This window comes from Aspergillus saccharolyticus (assembly GCF_003184585.1).
Source record: "Aspergillus saccharolyticus JOP 1030-1 unplaced genomic scaffold BP01scaffold_65, whole genome shotgun sequence".
Lineage (NCBI taxonomy): Eukaryota > Fungi > Ascomycota > Eurotiomycetes > Eurotiales > Aspergillaceae > Aspergillus > Aspergillus saccharolyticus.
In genome coordinates, this window is record NW_020290675.1 from 22,627 (window position 1) to 43,349 (window position 20,723).

General features: G+C 53.2%; 7 protein-coding genes across 7 annotated transcripts; 3 read left to right on the top strand and 4 right to left on the bottom strand.

The window, feature by feature from the left end:
* Nucleotides 1-5: 5 nt before the first annotated feature.
* Nucleotides 6-1,690, bottom strand: BP01DRAFT_351049 (uncharacterized protein). The gene is made up of 4 exons (XM_025573823.1): nucleotides 1,276-1,690; nucleotides 994-1,179; nucleotides 545-850; nucleotides 6-482 (listed from the first exon to the last, which is right to left on the bottom strand). The coding sequence occupies exons 1-4, from the start codon at nucleotides 1,339-1,341 to the stop codon at nucleotides 102-104; spliced, it is 939 nt and encodes a 312-aa protein (XP_025426536.1). The 5' UTR covers nucleotides 1,342-1,690; the 3' UTR covers nucleotides 6-101.
* A 181-nt stretch (nucleotides 1,691-1,871) lies between these two features.
* On the top strand, nucleotides 1,872-3,710 carry BP01DRAFT_361142 (SUR7/PalI family protein). Its single transcript, XM_025576077.1, has 4 exons — nucleotides 1,872-2,248; nucleotides 2,334-2,628; nucleotides 2,694-2,876; nucleotides 2,963-3,710. The coding sequence occupies exons 1-4, from the start codon at nucleotides 2,236-2,238 to the stop codon at nucleotides 3,213-3,215; spliced, it is 744 nt and encodes a 247-aa protein (XP_025426537.1). The 5' UTR covers nucleotides 1,872-2,235; the 3' UTR covers nucleotides 3,216-3,710.
* Nucleotides 3,711-3,803: 93 nt separating this feature from the next.
* BP01DRAFT_361143 (ribosome-associated complex protein SSZ1) lies at nucleotides 3,804-6,233 on the bottom strand. Its single transcript, XM_025576078.1, has 5 exons — nucleotides 6,038-6,233; nucleotides 5,887-5,923; nucleotides 5,677-5,803; nucleotides 4,850-5,621; nucleotides 3,804-4,790 (listed from the first exon to the last, which is right to left on the bottom strand). The coding sequence occupies exons 1-5, from the start codon at nucleotides 6,125-6,127 to the stop codon at nucleotides 4,122-4,124; spliced, it is 1,695 nt and encodes a 564-aa protein (XP_025426538.1). The 5' UTR covers nucleotides 6,128-6,233; the 3' UTR covers nucleotides 3,804-4,121.
* A 229-nt stretch (nucleotides 6,234-6,462) lies between these two features.
* Nucleotides 6,463-7,663, top strand: BP01DRAFT_361144 (exosome non-catalytic core subunit RRP40). The gene has a single exon (XM_025576079.1). It carries the CDS (start codon nucleotides 6,755-6,757, stop codon nucleotides 7,595-7,597), a length of 843 nt encoding a protein of 280 aa, XP_025426539.1. The 5' UTR covers nucleotides 6,463-6,754; the 3' UTR covers nucleotides 7,598-7,663.
* Nucleotides 7,664-8,119: 456 nt separating this feature from the next.
* BP01DRAFT_395769 (MYB DNA-binding domain protein) lies at nucleotides 8,120-11,136 on the top strand (the record flags this gene model as incomplete). The annotated part of the gene is made up of 2 exons (XM_025578419.1): nucleotides 8,120-8,174; nucleotides 8,314-11,136. 2 exons carry the CDS (start codon nucleotides 8,120-8,122, stop codon nucleotides 10,956-10,958), a joined length of 2,700 nt encoding a protein of 899 aa, XP_025426540.1. The 3' UTR covers nucleotides 10,959-11,136.
* Nucleotides 11,137-11,316: 180 nt separating this feature from the next.
* Nucleotides 11,317-16,271, bottom strand: BP01DRAFT_395770 (putative UDP-glucose:glycoprotein glucosyltransferase). Its single transcript, XM_025578420.1, has 5 exons — nucleotides 15,899-16,271; nucleotides 15,473-15,826; nucleotides 14,584-15,415; nucleotides 14,275-14,535; nucleotides 11,317-14,219 (listed from the first exon to the last, which is right to left on the bottom strand). Exons 1-5 carry the CDS (start codon nucleotides 16,045-16,047, stop codon nucleotides 11,334-11,336), a joined length of 4,482 nt encoding a protein of 1,493 aa, XP_025426541.1. The 5' UTR covers nucleotides 16,048-16,271; the 3' UTR covers nucleotides 11,317-11,333.
* A 1,010-nt stretch (nucleotides 16,272-17,281) lies between these two features.
* BP01DRAFT_307988 (uncharacterized protein) lies at nucleotides 17,282-18,676 on the bottom strand (the record flags this gene model as incomplete). The annotated part of the gene is made up of 2 exons (XM_025572320.1): nucleotides 17,282-18,031; nucleotides 18,086-18,676. Coding segments are annotated over 2 exons (1,341 nt in total), but the record flags the coding sequence as incomplete, so codon positions are not given.
* Nucleotides 18,677-20,723: the final 2,047 nt, after the last annotated feature.

The window sequence follows — 20,723 nt, forward strand, 5'->3', positions numbered from 1 at the left end:
CTGGAGTAACTTCACTAAGGTATCTTGGACGATTAATATACAAAGTACAAGGGTGGAAACAATGCCAGTTAAATGGCTGAGCTTTCTACACGGCTGAGTAGCTAGGAGTCACTGTCGGTGTCTTCGTTTCCCATCAGGACCTTTAAGGCTGAAATCCATTTCTGAATCTCGTGCTCCAGGGCAGTCAACTTGGCCATAACTGCCATCAGGCTCGGGTCCTGGCTTTCTACTCGGACTTTCTCTTTCACCTTCACTTCGTCTCCTTTCCAGGTGAACACGTCGCCAGCTTCGTCATGAGGCCGATGGCGGGTGCCAAAGAGCCGGTCTCTGATGTTGAAGCCGGTGAGAGAGATGTCACTGGCGAACGCTGTAGGCGTATGGGTTGGAGTGCTAGACTCGAGGGTCCGCAAGTGTAAGACCAATGCAGAATCGGCAATGGTGAGATGAAAAGATAGACATGGTGGTAGAGCAGGGTCGAACATCTGCCGGGACCGATATCAGTCACCCAGGGACGATCCCGCAGCGAAAGCACAAAGTCACTCACATTCTCTCCCGCACTTGCCTCCCACCATTTCTGTTTGACTTTGTCACTCTCACCCTTTAACATCTGCCGTGCCTCGGTGATGGTCTCACGCAGGAGATGTAATTGGCTAAAGATAAAGCCAGCGTTGAGTGGATCGCCAGTCCATGTACTAATATCTACGATATCCAAGCTCTGGTTGACCAGGTCCCTCACGGAGACCAGTTGATCGAGCACAAGCTCCGGAGCATCAGGGGCATTGGACAGGCATAGGCGGGTGTTGGCCGACCCCCGTGCTGAGGCGAGAGAACTCAGACGCAGTTGGATATCCTGTCATGTCAGGCACGATCAGTACGTGGTCCCCAGCATGTCGATTGCAGCAAGCAAGGTATGACGATGCATTGCCGATCAATCGAAATAGAGTTATCGCATCGATTGAGGAGGACCGAAAATTGGGGGAAGAAATGACATACGCCTTTGACAATTTTGGTCCCAACCCGGGTTACGTAGCCTTTCACATTTTCAGACCGAAGGGATGACAGCACTAAGGTTGAGCCCGGCTCTTTGGCTGCCAGCAAAGCAACACACTCATGTAAACCTTCCCGTAACGAGACGAGGGACTCCTGTAGGGAGCGTAAAAGCCACTCCAATTCCTTGGCCTACATTCAATCAATGAGTGAACAATCAATGCTTTGCCCCTTTATAATTCTATGCACAGTAGTGGTAGGTTAGGATAAGCACTGATAGGGTCATACCAACGTGGATTCCACCTCCTGTTCCAGGCGCCCTGGTGGGAGAGGTGGGTAAGCCCAAGTGGCCATAGTGAGATCCGTCTGACAGCTAAAAAATTCCACCAATGTTCTAGGGCTTGGCTCCCGGGGAGATGCGGAAGTGCTTAGGGTTCTAGGAGCGCATCTGTCGCAGAGCAATTGTGTTATGAACTAACAGGAGGGGGAGGAAAAGGGAGGGTAAGGGTCAGGCAGCAGAATTCAGCTCTGGACCTCGAAAGAAACCGATGATGCAGTAGGTAGTAGTCGACAGAAGAAAATTTCCGCACTAGCCCGTCCAGACGATCCACGTCGAGAGGAGTTGGGGTACCCAACTCAGTGGGTAGTGCAACGTTTCTGGTGGTGGTGGAGGAGATGTGAAGTCGCAGCTATTGGGAGAAGCTGGCAAACGTCATGGACATCCGAAGAGGTGAAGTCGAACTGCCTCGATCGGGGTTAGTGTAGTACTAAAGTTTAAACTAGCCGAGGCCAGTTAGCGGGGCCTGCTGCAACCATGACGTCGACTCCGTCACTCACTCTCTTTTTTCTACCACTTACTATCACTCACTACTAGTATTCATGAAGAACAATCCCGATCAGTGCCTGCGGATGAAGAACGCCGATGATGATGCATCCTCATGATTATATCACTACCCCCCCCCCTGAGGGTCTGTCCCCTCCCCCGCTTAGAAGGGACACACCAACCTAGACGAGACCTTTTCGGATATTATAATACTACCACACCTTCTCGCCAGACAGACCCTTTCTCTTCTGCACTTCATCTATTACTCTCTCTCCCCTAAACTGATACCCCCTCCCAACCACCAGGCATCTGCAGCTCAGTAACCTATCAGGCCTCTCATCAGGCTTCTATTCTATACTTCATTGACGAAAATCTCCAAATACTCAAATAAGCCCGAAGACGCGAAACCACAATCTAGATTCACAATGGTGCTCAGCAGTATGTCCACCACCCACCCCAGCCCTATGAGGCCCACTTGCGAACTACCTAGCGCACGGAGACTAATTTTCGCATCAATGTATAGGAGTGGCATTGGGCTTTCTCGGCCTCTTCTTCACAGCAGGAGCTCTTCTGCTCATGTTCTTGACCCTCCTGGGCGGTGCCACCAATACCAATCCCCTGAACCAGATCTACTTCCTGCAGGTCGACACAAGCAACATCCCGGGGGCGCCCTCGCTGTCCCGCTGGACTTTCTGGCAGCTATGCGCCGTTGTCAATGGCAAAAGTCAATGCGGATCGTCTCACCCGGACTTCCCCTTCGACCCCCCAAGCTCCCGTAACTTCGACACCACCGTGAACATCCCCGCTGCCTTCATTGGGTAAGTTCTCTCTTCATTGAACAGGCTGCTTTCTTCGAAGAGACGGAGCTAACCTCATCCCTAAGAACAAACCACTACTTCCTCACCTCCCGGTTCTCATTCCCCTTCTTGATCATCGCCCTATTTTTCGGCGTGGTCTCCCTCTTTACCGGCTTCCTCGCCATGTGCACCCGTATCGGCAGCTACCTGTCCTCCTTGATGGCTTGGATCTCTCTTACCTTCCAGATCATCGCTACCTGCTTGATCACGTAAGTAGTCATTCCCCCAAATTGTAAAGCAAGCCTCAACTTGCTCGAAACCAAGATCAAAATCTAACCTGTGGAAACCAAATCAGTGCCGTCTACGTCCAAGGCCGTAACAAGTTCAACGCCAACAACCAAACCGCCCGCCTCGGGGTCAAGGCCTTCGCCTTCATGTGGACCGCCGTCGCCTGTCTCTTCCTCGCCTGCCTGACGTACTGCATGGGCGGTGCGGCCGGTCGCAAGGAGCGTGGTCGCGGCTACAGCGGTCGTGAGCACCGCCGGAGAGGGTTCTTCTCGTCTGCTCGTTCCAACAGCCTGAGAAGCAACAAGGAGACTGCTGCTTAAATTGGCCAGTCCACGGCCGTTGTCGGGGTCCCTCCGTGGAGATAAAAAAAGGCTAAAACAGTACTATCGGTCTTGCCAGGTGAAATGGGACGTTGCTGGTTCTCTCAGTCTCTTGCTGGGAGGGTTGCGTGTACCGCGACTGAACAACCAGGTTGCCTGACATTGCCCCTGCCTGTTTTTTTTTCGTCTTTCATTTTCTCCCTCCTGATGGCGGCAAGATTGATTCAAGACTTATGTGAATCTCGCTTACGTGTGATTCCCTGATGCCATGTTATGCACACACTTGACTGTTCTGACTGTATACCATCATTCATGACCTGGTGGGCTCATTAATTCTAATAATTCCTGTCCGTGATTTGTCGGAGCTTGTTTGGGGGCGGGTGTCACTTTGATAGCCGACCTGTACTGTGTATCTGTATGCTATCTTCGCTTACTGTTGTTACACTACATTTACATTGAGTAATTGTAATATAGCCTGTTCGAAAAGGAAAGCACTGGATTATGAGTAAGGTGCCATGAGTGACTACGTAGCGTCAAGGTATTTTCAAGCCGTACATGGCGCGTGCGAAAGACATTAGTAGCAAGATCCGCAAAATCTATCAATTTCTATTCCGCGTCACTGCAGTTCTCTCTATATACTTTTCGAAAGTCTTCATGAATACATTCGTCATCAAAAAGTCATGGCAAAGCAGAACACAGAATTAGGTGCCTCTTCAGAATGGGAACTGGATTGATATCTTGAGACGTGGTTCATAAATTTTTGCGGGGCATAAACCAAGGGTGAAAAAAATGGATGGGTAATATCCGGCAGGGGAAACCAAGCAAGTGAGATTCTAAATTGATTCATGTAGAAGATGCAACGTAAAAATATTTTGATAACAGATTCATAACTCAGAGATGGGCGATCTAGGCCTTGGGGGCCTCAACGGCACCGCGGACGGCGCTTTGGCCGCCAACTTCCCGAGCGGTGATCTGCAGGCCAAGGTCCGCATCAACGTGGATCATAAGCTCGACCTTGCTGCCGGCCTTGACGCCCTTGACGGCCAGCTCAGCGATAGGCTTCTCGGTCTTCCAGACGATCTCACGGATCTCCTCCTCCTCCTCATCGGAGTCGGAGAAGTCGGAGTCATCCTCATCAGCCTCGGGCTTCTCCTCCTTAGGCTTGGGCTCGGGCTTGGTGACCTTGATCTCACGAACACCCTCGCAGACGCGGATCAGAACATCACCTCCCTCCTTGGGAGCAGAGAACTGAGCAAGACGGCGAGCGGGGAGAGCGGTCTCAACGTGGAGGAGGGCCTTGAAGTCAACGGCCTCGCCGGAGCTGACCTCAACACCAATGGCATTCTGGAGATGGGGGGTGGCGGTAACCATAGGGTGGATGGACTGCTCAATGTCCTCCTTGTCGAACTCCTGGATCAGGGAGGCCTGGATGGCGGCACCACGGGGAGCAAGCTCAGAGGGGTTGATGGCAGCAGTGAAGGTGGAGGGGGCGAGGATGGCGGTCTTCTCGGAGAAGATGTTGCGGGCCAGCTGGGCGATCTTGGGGGTGTGGGAGGTACCACCAGCAAAGATGACCTGAGGGTATTTAGCGTCAGAACGATCGGTCTCAGGCCAAGGAGCAGATTAGGACAAACCTCATCAATATCCAGAACGTCGAGGCCGGCCTTCTTCACAACCTGCTCGATCAGAGCGGTGAATTGAGCGAAGACCTTGCCGGAGAGGAGCTCGTAACGAGTGCGGTTGATGGTGGAACCATAGTCGATACCATCGGCAAGACTCTCGATGCTCAGGGTGGCGTTGGTACCCAGGCTGAGAGCACGCTTGGTAGCCTCACCCTCAAGCTTGAGCTTGGCGAGTCCACGGGCGTTCTCGCGGGGATCGGTCTTGTGCTTCTTGATGAACTCCTTGGCGAAGTGGTCGATGACGATCTTGTCCAAGGTGGCACCGCCCAGCTCGTAGTCGTGGGCAGTGGCCAGGATGGTGTACATACCACCACGGCAAGCAACTACGGTGGCATCGGAGCGAGTACCACCAAGATCGGCGACGACGGTGAGCTTGTCAGTGACGACAGCCTCGGGGCGAGCATCGTAGGCCAGGACAGCAGCAACGGGCTCGTGGATGAGCTGGAGAACCTCCAGACCAGCAGCGTTGGCAGAGGCGATCAAGGCCTCACGCTGGGCATCGTTGAAGTCGGTGGGAACAGTGATAACAGCGGCGTTGACCTCCTTACCGAGATAGTCGGAGGCGGACTGCTTGAGACGGCGCAGGTGACGGGTGGCAATCTCAGAAACGGTGACAGTGCTGGGGGTCTCGCTCGTGGTGTCGCGGATGGAGAAAGCAACGGTTTCATCGTGCTGCTGGGGGTGGGCGGAGTTGTGGCAGGGGGTAGCGTCTATCGACTTGAAGCTGCAAATCTGTCAGTCTTCCAATTCGACTTGGAACATGAAGTGGAATCAATTACTTCTTGCCAAGGTAGTCTCTGAAGTAAGCAACAGTGTTTTGCGAGTTGCGGATAAGCTGGTTCTTAGCCTGGGCACCGTGGTACTCCTCGCCATCGATGTAGGAAAGAACAGTAGGGATTTGACGATCTGTAAAACGGTGAGTCCATTGTCTTTTAAGCACGATGCGCTACCGGGAGCGATGAGCGAAAATGGGAGAGATTAGAACTGACCTCCCTCCTCGTTGGCGATGACCTCAGCCTTGCCCTCCTGCATGACGATAACATTAATATCAGTCTCCGAAGATGATGGTGCGCCATAGTGCTGTTCGAAAACGTAGGATATCTACATAAGTCGAATGGCTAGAGGATAGGTTTAACGTACAGGGTTGAGGCGGGCGATAGAGCTGGAAGAGTTGCCAAAGGAGATACCGATGGCGAATCTCTCGGCAGCGCCGTTAGTCTCGGAGCTCATATTGTGAGATGTATGAGAGAACTGGGAAAAAGAAAAGAAGAAAGAGGAGAGCAGCGATCCCAAAGGAAGACGGAGATAGAGAGAGAGAGAGAGAGAGAGAGAGAACGGAAGGGAAATTGAGAGGGAATAATATTGAGGCTGTTCCCGCGCCGCTTTCCTTCGCCCCGAGGAAAAAAAATTTGGCTCGTTTGCAATTGGCGGGCAGTTGTGGCTAGTGCTTATCGATAGTCAATGTGGCGGTAGAGCAGCCACACCCGTGGCTACTTGTACAGTACAACTAACATGGGGGGCACAAGAGGGACATTGCCTTGATCTTTTGTATTCAACTTGAGCTAGGCAAGCATAACAACAGAATAACTTTGGAATCAAAAGATACTATCCTTCAGGTTTCCCCGATCATCGTGGCATACCACGTTATTGCGCAGACCCAAAGACTTGAAACACCATACATCACGTGAAGATAAAAACTCCAGACGATAAACTCATGTGGGCGATTTGCGCTTCCTTTTTCCTTGCATTATTGCGACCAGCCAAACTTCCCTCATCTACACTCTTTCACCTCGTCCTCCTCCCCCTCTCAATTCCAACCCCGCAGTCATCTCACCTGCGAGGAAGCATATACGAACCATGTCCTCCCCTCTCGTCCTCCTCCCCGGCGACGAAATCCCGTCCGAATACCTCCCCTCCACAAGTTCCGCGCCATTGAGGTTGGGCGCAGGACTCCGTTTGCTCTCGCAACCACATCCAACCACGAAATCCTCATCTACTCCCAGCCATGTCCTGACCGCCACCCAGGCCGGAATCCTCTCCACAGACAACAAACGCAACGCCGTTTCGATTCTATCCTCCCCGCATCGCCGCTACATCCCCACCGCCAACGACTTGGTGATCGCGCAGATCCACCACTCGAGCCCCGACTACTTCCACTGTATGATCACGCCGCAGGCACCTCATGCGGTTCTGGGCCAGCTTTCGTTTGAGGGCGCGACGAAGAAGACCCGGCCCATGCTGAAACAGGGCGATCTAGTGTATGCGCGGGTACTGTCTACGGGGCTCGGGGCGGGTGCAGAGGTCGAATTGGCCTGCGTGAACCCGGCCACGGGCAGAGCGGAACCGGGTGGTCTAGGTCCTTTGAATGGGGGGATGGTGTTTGATGTGTCGACGGGAATGGCTGCTCGGCTGATGAAGGCGAGCTCCTCATCGACAGGCGAACACCAGCAGGAGGGGGTGGCCGGGTTGGTGGTGCTGGATGAGCTGGGCAAGAAGCTCGAGAAAGCCGGAGGGTTCGAGATTGCCATTGGCAGGAATGGCAAGGTGTGGGTGGACTGTTCAAACTCGGGAGACGCCGCTGTCAAGGCAACGGTAGCAATCGGTCGATGCTTGACCACGCTTGACCAGCATGAGTTAACGGCCGCAGACCAGAAGAAGCTGGTGTCGAGGGTGTTGCGCGAACTGAAGATCGAGGTGTAAAACTCCCCTCCCCTCGGGGCGTTTTTATGTGTGTGACGATAGACTTGATGACATTTTACATTCCATCCACCTCAGATAATATCATCCTGTAGCTGATTCCTATACTATATTAAGGTGTACTGCCGAGTGGTGGTGGGCGGATGCAGATTGCCGGGCGGGATTCAGCGCTGGTTGACCGCCAGCGCTGGGAGAAAGAAACAAGAAGCTGGATTGAAGCGAACCACGTAAAACCAGTTGGCGCACCAGTTGGCGCCCGCCCACGCTGCGAAAGAAAAAAGCTTCACTCCGCAATTTTTCCCTTTCTTTCTCTGAGGTCAATTTTCACCTAACACCTTCCCCTGTTCCCCAGTTTCGACCTTGACCTGTTCTCTTCTCCCATTTCCCTTCTCTGCTGTCAATCTTTTGACACTATTGTTGTTATTCTCACCGCCCTTCTAGGCTTTCTTCAAGTGTCTTTTAAGAATTCGCCAACTGGTGAGTTTATTTTCCCCATTCTTTCCCAACTCCCCTACCCTGACAAGGATGGGTCACTCATCCTCCCAGCCAGCTCCTGAACCTGCTCCTGGGCTCAACGAGGGTATGTACCTGTTCTTGAATGGACTCGTTCTATTCCAACATGTGCAGAATACCTCCGCGCGCGTTCTATCTTCGTTCAGTAGCTGGACTCCCAGGTCGATAGCAAGGCTGACTGACTCTTGATCTTCCGGTTAAACCAGACAATAGCGAGGTGACCCCGAGTCCTCCGTTTAACACATCCGTGCTCAATCAAGCCAAGCAAATCCTGCAGTCGGGTGCTGAGATGCCGCCTGCCAAGCGCAAGAGAAATGGTGCGCCCTCGACTGCCACCCCCAAAGCCGTAGGTAGAGTCGGCTTTGTCCCGCAATCCCCTCAAACACCACTCGTCGCAAGCACGCCTCTCGCAGACTCGGTCTCCCACTCCGCGAAACGTACGAAGCTGGGCAGTGACTCTACGAAGAAGAAGAAGCAAAGCCACCGCCACCGCGAGCAACGCGAAGGATCAGAGGAGCTCCCGTACACCAGCAGCCCGGTTTCTGCCAAGCGGACTTCCACCGCGACGGTCAACGGCCACCATGCGCTGCCAGTGCCAGAGACGCCTGAACCCGAGATTCCGATTGATCCAGCTCTGACGGGCGAGCCCGTCATCACTTCGAAGGATCACGACCAGGTTATGCAAGATGCCAGCGGAACGGGCGCCTTGACCCCTGCGGCCCAGACGCAAGATGCGACGCGCGAGTCATCGACGTACAGTGCGTCGGCCCGGCAGTCGAAGCTAAACAAGCGCGCGCAGAACGACCGTCGCAGCTCCTCGGGAAAGACGGGCTTCTTCACGCCGAGAGAAATCGAGAAACTCGAGGCTTTCAAGCTGACATTCTGCACCATGCACGGTGTGGAGGCGGATGTCTTTGACAGCATGGTGCAGCACTCCGCAGCGGATCGGCAGGAGCAGTGGCCTGTCCACACCAGTATTATCACGAAAGTGGATTTTTGGAAGCAAATCTACGAGGTCCTTCCGGACCGGGACAGGCGATCCGTTTACAGGTTCATGAGGCGCCATTTCCAGTGTTCGACCCAGAAGCCCCACCATTGGACGCACGAGCAGGACGAGGAGCTCATTTCGCTGCACCGACTGCACGGACCCAAGTGGGCCTACATTGCGAAGATGATCGGCCGCAGCGACGATGATGTGGTCCAGAGGTGGAAGAACCGCCTGGAGCATCGTCACACGATGAATCATGGTGCATGGTCGGAGGAAGAGATAAAAGCTCTACTGGATGCGCTGCAGGAAGCATGGCATTCCTTGAGAGCTGGCGGTGTAGAGGTTGGTCAGGATATCTACGAAATGGACGAGTTCGCTGTCGCATGGGGCCAGATCAGCAACAAGATGAACAACTGCCGTTCCCGCCAACAGTGCGCGGATAAGTGGAGGAAGCTCCGGAACAAGATCCTTTCCCAGCGGGTGGGGGATGACTCCGATGCAACCCCTAGCTCGGCGATCAAGAAGAAGTCCGATGGCAGCCGCCGAAGGAAATCGCAGGCAAAGAGTACGGCCAAGTCCAACGAAAAGTTCAAGAGCAATGAGTTTGTGGATTCGGATGATGAAGCAGCCAGCCCAGAAGCGCGGAGAACGGCGGAGAAGAAAGAAACGAAACAAACTGAGCCGGAGGCAGAAGAAGATGATGAGGACGACGAAGAAGAAGAAGACGAATCGGCCGAGCCAGCAGTTCCCGTTAAGCATGAAAGGCACTCGATGGAGCTGGATGATGCGGCAGTTCCACCCCCTTCCAAGCAACCCACCGGAGCCATGCGTCAGATCACCAAAACCGACTCGCGCGAGGACACTGCCGCCTCCACATCGTCTGATGAAGAGGAAGACTTGGACGAAGAGCTAGTTGACACGGCCGCCAAGCAGGAGCGTGCATCGGAGAGCGAATCGGAGGAGGAGGAGGAGGAGGAGTCCCCTAGCCCTAACTCCAAGCGGGACGTCAAAATCAACATCATCGATGACGAGGCTGAAGACGAAAGCGAAAATGAGAGCGACGAGGAGGAGGAAGAGGAGGAAGAAGAAGAAGACGAGGAAGAGGAGAACTATTCCACCCCTCCGAGCGGAAAACGAACCACCATCCGCGCCGCCTCCCCTAGAGTCACCTCGCCCAGCGCTCTCAAGAAGTCATCCCAACAAAGCAGCAACAGCACCAGCAAACCCCGAAGCCCCGAAGTCGCAGTCAAGTCTCGCAAGTCTCCCTCCCCGACCGCATCGGCTTCCTCGTCGGAGGACGAAGAGGAGGAGGAGGACGACGAGGAAGAAGGCGGACGAAGCGACAGCGAAACCAGTAGCACCGGGGGCGACTGGCCCGCCAAACCGCCTGCCCCAAACACTGCCACCAGCGCAAACACCCGCAAACCCTCCGGGGCTGCTTCCTCCTCCGCCAAACCCACGACGACGACGACCACCACCACCACACGAGCCACCCGCTCCACCCGCTCCAACCCTTCCTCCCAACAACCCGTCCGCGAACCCGAAACCGCCTCCACCTCCTCCTCCGCCTCCGAAGATGACGAACCCGCTTCAAAGCAGCACCAACAACCCACCCGCCCCGCCATCCCCACCCGCCCATCCTTCGGCTCCAGCTCCCAACCCACCCGCCCGGCGGGCCAACGCTTGAGTATCAAGGAACTCAAGGATGTCAGCGTCCGTCAGGCAAATAACAAACTCAAGGCCCCCAAGCCCAGCACCTTCGATGACATCGTCGCCGAGGCCAGGAAGCGTGCCAAGGCGGATTCTTCCTCATCCTCGTCCTCCTCGTCGGATGATGATAGTGATAATGAGGACTCCGAGTGAGAAGGATGGATGGCTTGTGTCTGACGAGACTGAAAGTAGGGTCCTAGTTAGAGAATTTCGGCGTTTAGTACCAGACTGTATCCCAGGTGGGTGCAAATGGGAAGAAAGGTTTAGAAAGTTTTAGGAGGTAGTGTGAAGATGGAAGTGGTTGCTCTGAATACCTGTGTGATGTTAGTTTTTGACACAAGGGATGCATGCATTCTTTTGCCTTGATGAGTGTCCGGAGGTGCTGGTAGATATCAAGCGTTTATCTGGACAGAGTTGTATGTCTATGGTCTAGCCGGGATTGGAAAGGGAACAACATGACGAATAAAAATGGGAATAAATGATGCAACAGCTACATGCATATACTATAAACAGCCTGATTCCGCTCTTCTAGAGCTCATCTTTATTCCATCCCTCATCATCATCCGCAGCAGCAGCAGCAGCAGCAGGTTCCTCTTTGACCCCCTCCGCTTCCTGCTGCAACTTGAGCCGTCTTCCCAGTGCGGCAATCTCTTCATCGTACGCGGTCCACTCGGGGACCTGCCGCCGAGCCCGCTCGAGCTTGGGCTCCTTGGTCAACGGGTTGTTGCACAGGTCAATGGTGCGGGCCTGGGCCAGGGACTCATCGGAGCACCAGGTCTCGCACCAGAGCCACTCCTGCGGCAGGCTCTTGATGGGTATGTAATGCTGCATGTGGTTAGGCAGGTCCTGGTCGAGGTTGCTTAGGCTGCCAGGGTCGGCGGAGAGCATCTGGTACTGGCCGCGCAGGCGGTCACCGGCGGCCAGGGCGCGGAAGCGGCTGAGATCGACGACGTACAGGGCCGAGATGTGGTAGGGCTGGCCCCGCAGGAAGTTTTTCCAGTATCCCTGCTTCCAAAAGCGGAAGCCCTCCATCTCGTGACGCGAGTCACACATGGGGGTGAAGCCGTAGGGGGCGCCCTCGAGGTCCAGCGAGACGAGATCGTACATGTCGGTGCGGACGATCTGGTCCGCGTCCACGAAGATCACCTTGTCCAGGCTCAAGGGGAAGAGAACGTCTAAAAACAAGATCTTGTAGCCCCAGATCTCGCGCTGTTTCTCCGTCTGGGCGCGCAGCCAGTGCGGCCACTTGTAGGTCACCATTTCGTAGGAGAAACCGTACTCGGCTGCTAGGTGCGGCAGGAAGGACTTGAAGGACGGGGAGAGGAATTGCTCGATGAACCAGAACTTGACGCTGTGTTCGGTGTTGCGCATGACGGAGACCATCATGATGTTGAGCATTCGTTCGTAGAGGTGCCCGCTCGCAACGGAGAAGATGTTAATGTCGGCTTGTTTGCCGCTGGCGGCATCCTTGGGTGAGCCGTTGATTCCCACGCTGGAAAGAATGTCGGAAGCGAAATTGAGGCCCTTGGATACATAATCCCTGGCGCTGCCGGATTTAACACCCGTCTCCAGCACATCTTCCATTTCCTGGCCCTTCTTGCGGGAGAGACGAGGATAGAGAATCTTGCCCTGGAAGGAAAGAAGAGCAACTTCGTTACTCGTGTCGTCGTTGGAATGGAGACTGTAGCCTTCATTTCCAAGGCTGTCCAATCGGAAGATCTGCTCGCTGCGACCGGGTTTGAGGTTGATTTCCCAGAGGCCCGGCTGGGCCTTGAATTGGAAGTATCCCAGATTAGCCATGATTATGGTATCCGAGATTTGGGGATTCTCTTCAGTTCCTAGAATGAGCTGGACTCCCCTCGGTGGTGTTTTCGTCGTGAGATCTCGAGAGTGGCCTTCAATCAAAATATGCTCCAGAGCGTAGATTGCATCCACATCCGTACCCTCTTTCACTGAGCTCAACTTGATGTTGTCAAGATCGTAAACGGAGTCTTTGGGAGCCACGAGCCACGAGGATGGAACATCCATACCCAACGTAAGAAGTGCTTCAACAGGCACACCAGAGAAAGAGGCAGTAGGACGAGCGACAGATCCGTCTTGGTTGAACGAAGGCTCCGAGTCCAACACGTAGCGATAGAATCGCTTAGTCGGCAGTTCCTGCAGTTCGTCTCGGGGGTTGAGGACGAGGCGCATTCTCACATTGGCCAATTCCGAGAGCACCTTCAAAATAGGCAACCACTTCTGAGCGACGTCCGAGGTCGGATCAATAGACGCCACGATAGTGATTGCAGGATCATCCGAGTTGGAAACAGTGACTACGGAACGCGACTCATCCCACCGCTCAAACAGGTTCACACGGACATCAGGTGTCGATTCATAGATGCCCTCTGGCACATCGGAGACGGTGGAAAGGGCCGCGAGGGAAGTGAGCTTCGCAAGGGCAAGAGGATCACGCAGCTTCGCATCAAATCCCAATGCTTTAGCAGCTTTGGCGACGGGAGCGACGCGCTTCTGCTTCTCATAGGCCAACAGCTGGTCAAGGTCCTCCGAGGTTAGCTTGATGTCGACTGGCAATGCAATGACTCTTCCATTGACAATGATCGCATTTGCACCAGGTGCAAGTCCTAGTCCCTTGACCAATGGCTCGTGAGCAGCCCAGAAGTCATCGACTTCCTTTCTGTCCTCACGAAGCCATGCATCGGTTCCAGTGATCTTCTCCAAGAGTTGTGCGGCATCAACACTATCTTCCTTCTTTAAATAACGATGAATGGTGTAAGACCCTGTCCAAATAGTGGCATTTGGACCAGAATTGTGAAGGAGCAGCACTTCCGCTTCAGCATGATCTTTAAGGCTTCCGAGCGCTGCGGTTAGCAGTTCAAAGCCAGGTTCATCGCTGAAGTCACCCACAACTATCACATGATTGCTAGCGAGCACATCGTCCTGCGTTGATGGTATGCGAGGGACGGAGTCGAGAAGCTCGCCATGCGTCTCTCCAACATGCGCCATGTCGATAATCCGGACGTCCTTAGGATCTTCGGGGACGATGACAGGGTTGCGTCTGTCAAAAGCATCAGAGAGAAACAGCCCAGGTAACCATGTATCTTCGGCAAGTTCTCCGTCAGCGATCGACTGTTGGATTGCCTGAATATCGCGGCTGACTCTAGCGCTCAATTCCTGCGCCCAGTTCTCTTTACGAGGAATCGGGACACCGTTCACAAACGAGTGGGACGCATCGTCTGTCACACCAAGACGTTTCAAATAGCCACTAGTCTTGCTCACTATGGTATTTAGAGCATCGTTCTCGAGCACCTCGTCCAAGGATAGAGGCTGCTTATCAGGACGAACATTGCGGTTTGCGGTGGCAGCCTGGAAGGCTGCCTTATCCGGAGTGCTTAGCTTGCTCTTGGATGCTGACTACATGGTACATTAATGCTAGTACTGGAAGCGTTTCCTGACTTTGAATGCTTACCGTTTCCAAGTAGCTCATCAAGCTGCCCAATCCAAAAGTCTCTTGCAGGTAGTGAGCAACTTTCAGCTGCGCAATCGACTTAGTGGAAGAAGGTATCGGAACCAAGCCGAATCTGACGGGGATCTTGTTCTTCACAAAGACCTGTATGGATTTGACAATAAGGTTGACGTCGTCGGCGTTGGCTAGGTTAACCGGAATGACAACGTTATTTGCTTCACGGCGAACTGAGGGCAATTGGCCAGGAAATACACGTTGCATGTACTGGCAATCATTAGCATAGCGTTCTCATCTCTAGAAGGAAACACTTACTCCGCCGAGGTCGCTTGGCCACGATTCGTAGCGTGCATCCTTTTCGAGGTCATTCAGCCACATTATCACACTGCCGCCCTCGATTTCATCCCGGTAGTTGTACCGCTGAGGACCATCCTGAACCATTGCGGCTGCCAGGAACTTGTGAGACAACAGATCCACGGACTCACTGGCCGTGAGGCCAAGATTCCGGAATTTCTCGATCAGCTTTCTCTCACGACGCAGATGATCCAAGAGAGTGAAGGCATCAACCTGTCTCGCGTCGATCTGCACGCCATTGATCCACAAGGCATTGAGTCCCGGAGGGAGCATCCGCAGCCGGCTTGATTGGATTTCTTGTAACAGGTCTCGGGTGACATTGTAGGCTGCGATCCTCGGTGAGTACTTCGGGAAGTCTTGTGACAGCTTGACCAGAGTATCTAGAGGGCTCTGGCTGTCCAGTACATAGCCAACAGTGCCCGGGCCAAGCCTTGAGACTTCCGACGAAGACAGTGGTCTCAAATCATCCAGATCATCTTCCTCCGTGTTCATGGGTATCTGCGAGCCCGAAGTATCCGAGCCTCTTTCTTCAGCGGCCCTGTCGTCGATGACAATGTAATCCGTTCGTTTCAACGCAAGTTCAACACCGTATCCCGACACGAACAAAGGACGCGAACTCCAGTGCTGCGGAGGTCTGTATCGCACACGGTACGAAAACTGTCCTTCTCTGGCAAGAGCGGTCAAAGATTGGTGAAAGTCCTTAAACATGGGAGACGCTAAGTCCGCATAGAGGATCGCTGGGGGAAGGGAAGGATCTCCGAAAACACGATCGAAGGGAAGCTCTGACGGGTCACTAAGATCGAGGCATTCAGCATAAACTCTTACCATCCGATCATACAAGACAATTTACCTCGTTCCCATCACACCCTGTTGGGCACGCTCGAGGGTAGAGGAGCAATACTGCTTGCCCTCTGCGTGGACCCAGACTGGACAGACGGCGTCTTGCGCCGCCGCCAAAGAGTGTTGCACGGAGGCATTGTAGTACTGATAATGAGCGGCAATCCGAGGACTTGCGGACCGTACAGCGAGCGACAATTTGAAAGACGAAAGTGCCTCAGGAGTTCTCAGGTGGCCATCAGTGTTTACCACCTCAAGGAAACGGTCATACAGCTCCTTGTCTGTCACCGCGTCATCAAAAGCTCCTTCGGCGACTCGATCGAGCAGTGGGAAGTACGATGTCGAGTTTTCTTCGGCTGCAGTTTCACTAGTCCATTTAGTGAGCGAAGGGTCCAATATGTGGGCGTTCAATGATCGGATGGAGCTGGGTTTCTCCTACAGGAGTTCAATAAGATAAGGTGCGGAATCGAAAGATGCTTGGAGAGCAACATTGACGGACGGCGTGGCGTGCGCCAAACAAGACAATGCAGAGGCGACAACGACGGAGGTTAGTCGCCAGGAGGCGACAATTGCTGAACCAGACACCATCTCCGCAGTACCTGGCAGAGGATTGGAGTCTTGGAAAGTGTCAGCTAGCTAGCTACTAACTCCACGGTTCAACCGAGCTAGCAAGCGGGCATAGCGGGTGGGGTTGAAGCCAGATTCGAGCAGCGACAGCAGAGAAAGGCCAATGAGAAAACCAGACGTCAGCCAGTATATCGAATATTAAGTAATTATTAGCCAAGCTTGAGATTTTTAGAGCAGTTGAAAGCATGGGCAAAGAACATGGCTTACACCTTGTAAAGGATTCTGGCCACTTCGCGGCGGGAGGAGCTGCTACGGCGGGCGCAGCGGCCAACCACGCAAGACTTCCGTGTCTTCTATTCTTCGCTCTCATTGGTGGAGCCAACCAGCTCCTCTTGTATGAGCACCCGGGCTGGGACAGGCCATAGCTGAGAGTACTAATGTACCTAATGATCCAGGATACCAGGATACTATGCGGGCAATTGAGATCTGAGTTCAGCTCCGCATGTCCTTGGTGTCCAGCAAATGAAAGTTGCATGTCTCGAAGGCCAACTGGAGTCCCTGCTGATCTCGCTAGGGCCATAAGGTAACGAATGCAGAGGCCCACTGGTTCGTCTGGCAAAACACTCCCCCCGGAAATGCAATGCCTGGCTTCCAGGACATTCCACGTTCGTAAAGGGCTTCTCGTGAATAACCGAGGCCGGTACAAAATTTACGCTGAGGTCGTGTGATAATGGTCCCTGGCTGATTGGACAAATTGCTCTAGTTATCTCCCACGACGCGGAAATGAGGAGTTGGACGTCTTGTTATAGAATCATTTCTTCATTAGATACATGGTCATTATCATCCGCTCCAGCCGTTGTTTGGAGTTGCCCCTGTTTCCTTTTTGGCTTTTTGCAGCAAAAGCCGTTCCCCCCAATTGTCTGCGGAAGACAGACTTCTCTCGAGATCGTTTTCCGAACGCCAGAATCCGATCTATGCCAAATCGAATCACATGAAATACTCAAAACATGATGAAAACCTTTAAGTAGAAAAAACCTTATGCACCTTGAAACCTTTGAGCCTTTGAGCTCCAATCCCCGCAAAACACCAACATGACTAACCGGACTAACTCCAAACAAGCATGAACCAGTGTTGAAAGCATCCAGGCTTTTGTCTTTCCTGCTTTTGGTTTCGAAAACAAATATATGATCAAACGCTAAAATGAAAGAGAAAAATAAGTATGTCAGCAGAAAGTACACTAGTTAGAGCAATTGCCTTAGCGCGAGTCCGTGCTAGACTGTTTGGAATGGGCTTTCTTGCGATTGGAGGCCTCCCAAAGGAGCCGCCGGCGCTTCATTTCATCGATCTCAAAGATGGACTCTTCTTCGGACCGGCTAGGCACGTTTTCCGACCGGACCGCCAGAGCACTCGTGGATCTCATCTTCTTGAGACTCTTGACTTTGCCGGACTCGCCAAGCTTGCGAAGCTCACGAGTCAACCGCTCCAGGGCAGAGCCCGATTTGTGAAGTGGTCTAGTTGACGGGGGCGGAGGCAGAGGTTTGTCCAGGATATCCTCGACTTCCTTGCTGCTCTCCACACCCGCAGCAAGGATCTTCTCCGCGGAACCGAAACTGATTCCGGAGTCGACCTTGCGACCTTTATGACCGCGGGCCTGGAGTGCGATACTCTCTTCGAAGCTGGTAAGTCCAGTGACTGTGCTACAGTCATCATAGATATCATTCGCCGCACGAAGGTAGCGATCGAGAACATCCCGAACAGCTGGCCAGCCGCTGTGTTCCCCCGGCCGTGCACCTTGAGCAATGATGTCATTTAGCACGTCCGGGCCATTGCGTCCGACTGCTGCGATATATCGAAAGAAGCCATCACGCTGAGATCTCAGATGATCAGGAGTCAGATACGAGGTCGGAGGCACAGTGGCTTCAGTGACCGGAGGGAACAATGTGTTAAGCATTGCGATACAGTTGGCCTTGTTGAAGGGTTCCAGCAACATCTCATTGATCAGAGTCTAAGACAGCTTTGTTAGGAAGAGATAGATGAAGTGGAAAGTGGAGACACATACCCAGCGACGCAGGCCAACATAGACTTGAGTGTAGAGAGCCTCAATGCGGCGGCCCTTGGCGTTGAGCGACTCGAGCCAGTTGATTACACCAGGGTGTTTCTTGGCAAAGTCAGAAGATTCCTTAACATCCTCTGGCTTCACGCCCAGTCGTTCCAAAGCGGCAGCAACCTCCTTCCGACGGCGAATCTCAAAATCCTTGAGGTAGTCCAAGGCCGTCAACGCCTGAGGAAAATCGACCTCATCCAGTTGCGGGGTGAAACAGCGACGCACAAAGGAGGTGACGAAGCTGGGAGGCAGGTTGCAGGGCTGCGATGGCAAGCGGGAGATTTGGTGGCTCAATTGAGCCCGGAAATCGGCAGCCAGATCCATGGAGTCCTGAGAGGAGGACGAGTTGGTCGGGCGATGGAAGGCTGTTTCAGGCTGACGGGTGGTGGAAGATGGTTGTCTCGTGGGGTTGCAGTTCAACGCATACATGGAACGCAACGGGATCTCGTAGGTACCGGGGTAGCGGAGACAGTGATCAAAGATCCATGTCAAAGCAGAGCCATCGGGGGCATCGAGTGGTTCCTCGGTGTGTGCCATTGTGCGGGAAGATGAGACAAGGTGGACGAGAATCGAATATGAAAATGAATTGGTGTGATTTCTGTCGTTGAGAAGCTACGAGAGGCGGATATAAGAGTAGTCCTGAAACCGAAAGGCTGGGACCAGTCGAAAAGAAGAGAGCAATCAGGGGGGATTTGTGTACGACGTGACGGTTCGTGCAGATGATTGAAAAGGGCAAGACTTGCTCGCAGTGACGGCTGGCATCAAATGCGTGTAACGTGTCTTCCCATAGCACGGATATGCGCTTGGAGATCGAGCGATCGGGGATGTAAAGTCTCCTTGGCTAGGGGAGACAGGAGCGGGTGGTTATCCCTTTGGTTTCTGATGTGTGTGAGGGGCAACCGTTCTTATGGGTATCGACCGGGCTAGTGATTCGTCCCGACGCTCCACGGAGAGCTGATGAAAGCCGTTTAGCTTTCTTTGTAAAGGTCCTAGCGATTTGGCAAGATGAAGAGTAGAATAGGCCTGGGCGGCGCGAAGATCCAACACTGGGCGTTGGAAAAGAAATCGAAGAAGATGGATTTTGGTTGCACAGGCGGGTATCGAGTTTCCCGGTTGAGGTTGCTTTCAAAGCAAACAAAATAGATAGACAAAATTGCAAGACGGAAGCTCCCAAGTGACGATGGAGCAATTTTCGACTTCGAAGTAGGTACTTTTTGCGGCTTAGACTTTTGATGAATCACGAGAAAGTTTAGGGAAGGATAGACTGGAGCTTGTTGAATTCAACAGGAAGGGAAACCAGTAGAGAGTGTGTATAAGAAAATAAGGGTGGGAACGAAGGCCAACAAGGGATGTGAGGGTGTGGGATAAGATGGATAGTAATGATTGAAGAGGATATGGTAGAGGAGAGAAAGGGAAGGAAGATGTGATGTCTGCCCTGGTATATCTGGAACAAAGGAGGACAGACGATCAAGAAGGGGTCGGAGACTTAACTAAGAACGAGGAGAAGGATGTCCGATGAGGAGAGGGAGAGGGCGGAAGTGAACTACTAAGTGAACTAGTGCATGAAGTGGAGTCGAACGTTGTCTGGGCAGAAAGAGCGAGACTCTGAGAGGAGGAGGAGAAAGTTGGGTGAAAGCCGTTCTGCCGGGTGCGAAGCTCCATCCACTGATCCAGTCGGGGCCGGGACTTTTTACTAAATCGGTGGTGGAGAAAAACTTGTGTCAAAACACCCCAAACAAAAGACCTATTCCCGGTCAAGCGCATCCACCTTCTCCTCCTCCTCCTCCAGGATCGATCAGTCAGTCGGTTCCAGTTCCATGGATGTCTCTCCTTCTTTAATCTATTCTTGTTGATTATTTACTGAATTGCCCCGTGGTACTTCCACTCTGCCGGCTCTTGCCCCCCTGCCCGAACCACCCGCGCGTGCGACCTTGGTTTATGTCTGTCTATCATTTGGTCTGACTGTCTCTCAAAGTGACCTCTCCTGCCGGCACATGAGTGCACATCCCAATCAAATCCTTTCTCAAGGGTTAATCATCCCATGGTGCGAGTGCGATCAGAAACAAGAAACGAAAAAGCAATGATAATCGACCGAGGTATATTCTCACCGGATGCACACTGGCTATAGCCTGCATAAGGTATGTGCAGTAGTGGCAGCAAAGAGTACCACCATCAGCAGCGAATACTCCGTCCGTAAACCAGGCTTCCGCGTAAGTGCATCCGGGCTCCATCTCACTGGGCTAGATGAGTTTAGACCGATCGGAAAAACCACGATAGTTACCAATCTAAACAGAAATCCCCTCTTCCCCCGACCGAGGCGCTCTGGATTCATTTGTCTCGCTCTTCGACCGGAAGTCCACACTAATCCCGACCTAAAATGGACTAGAGGGTCTGATTCTTAGGTCCAAACCGGGCGGACGGTCTGGAAATTGAGCCCAGGCGTTCCTGCGTGCCCGGTGGCTGTGGAGAGGAGAAGAAGCAGCACGCAGCTCCGAATTATTTGCCGCACAAAAAATAGACACACGCACACACACACACACACACACACACACACACACACACACACACACACACACACACACACACACACACA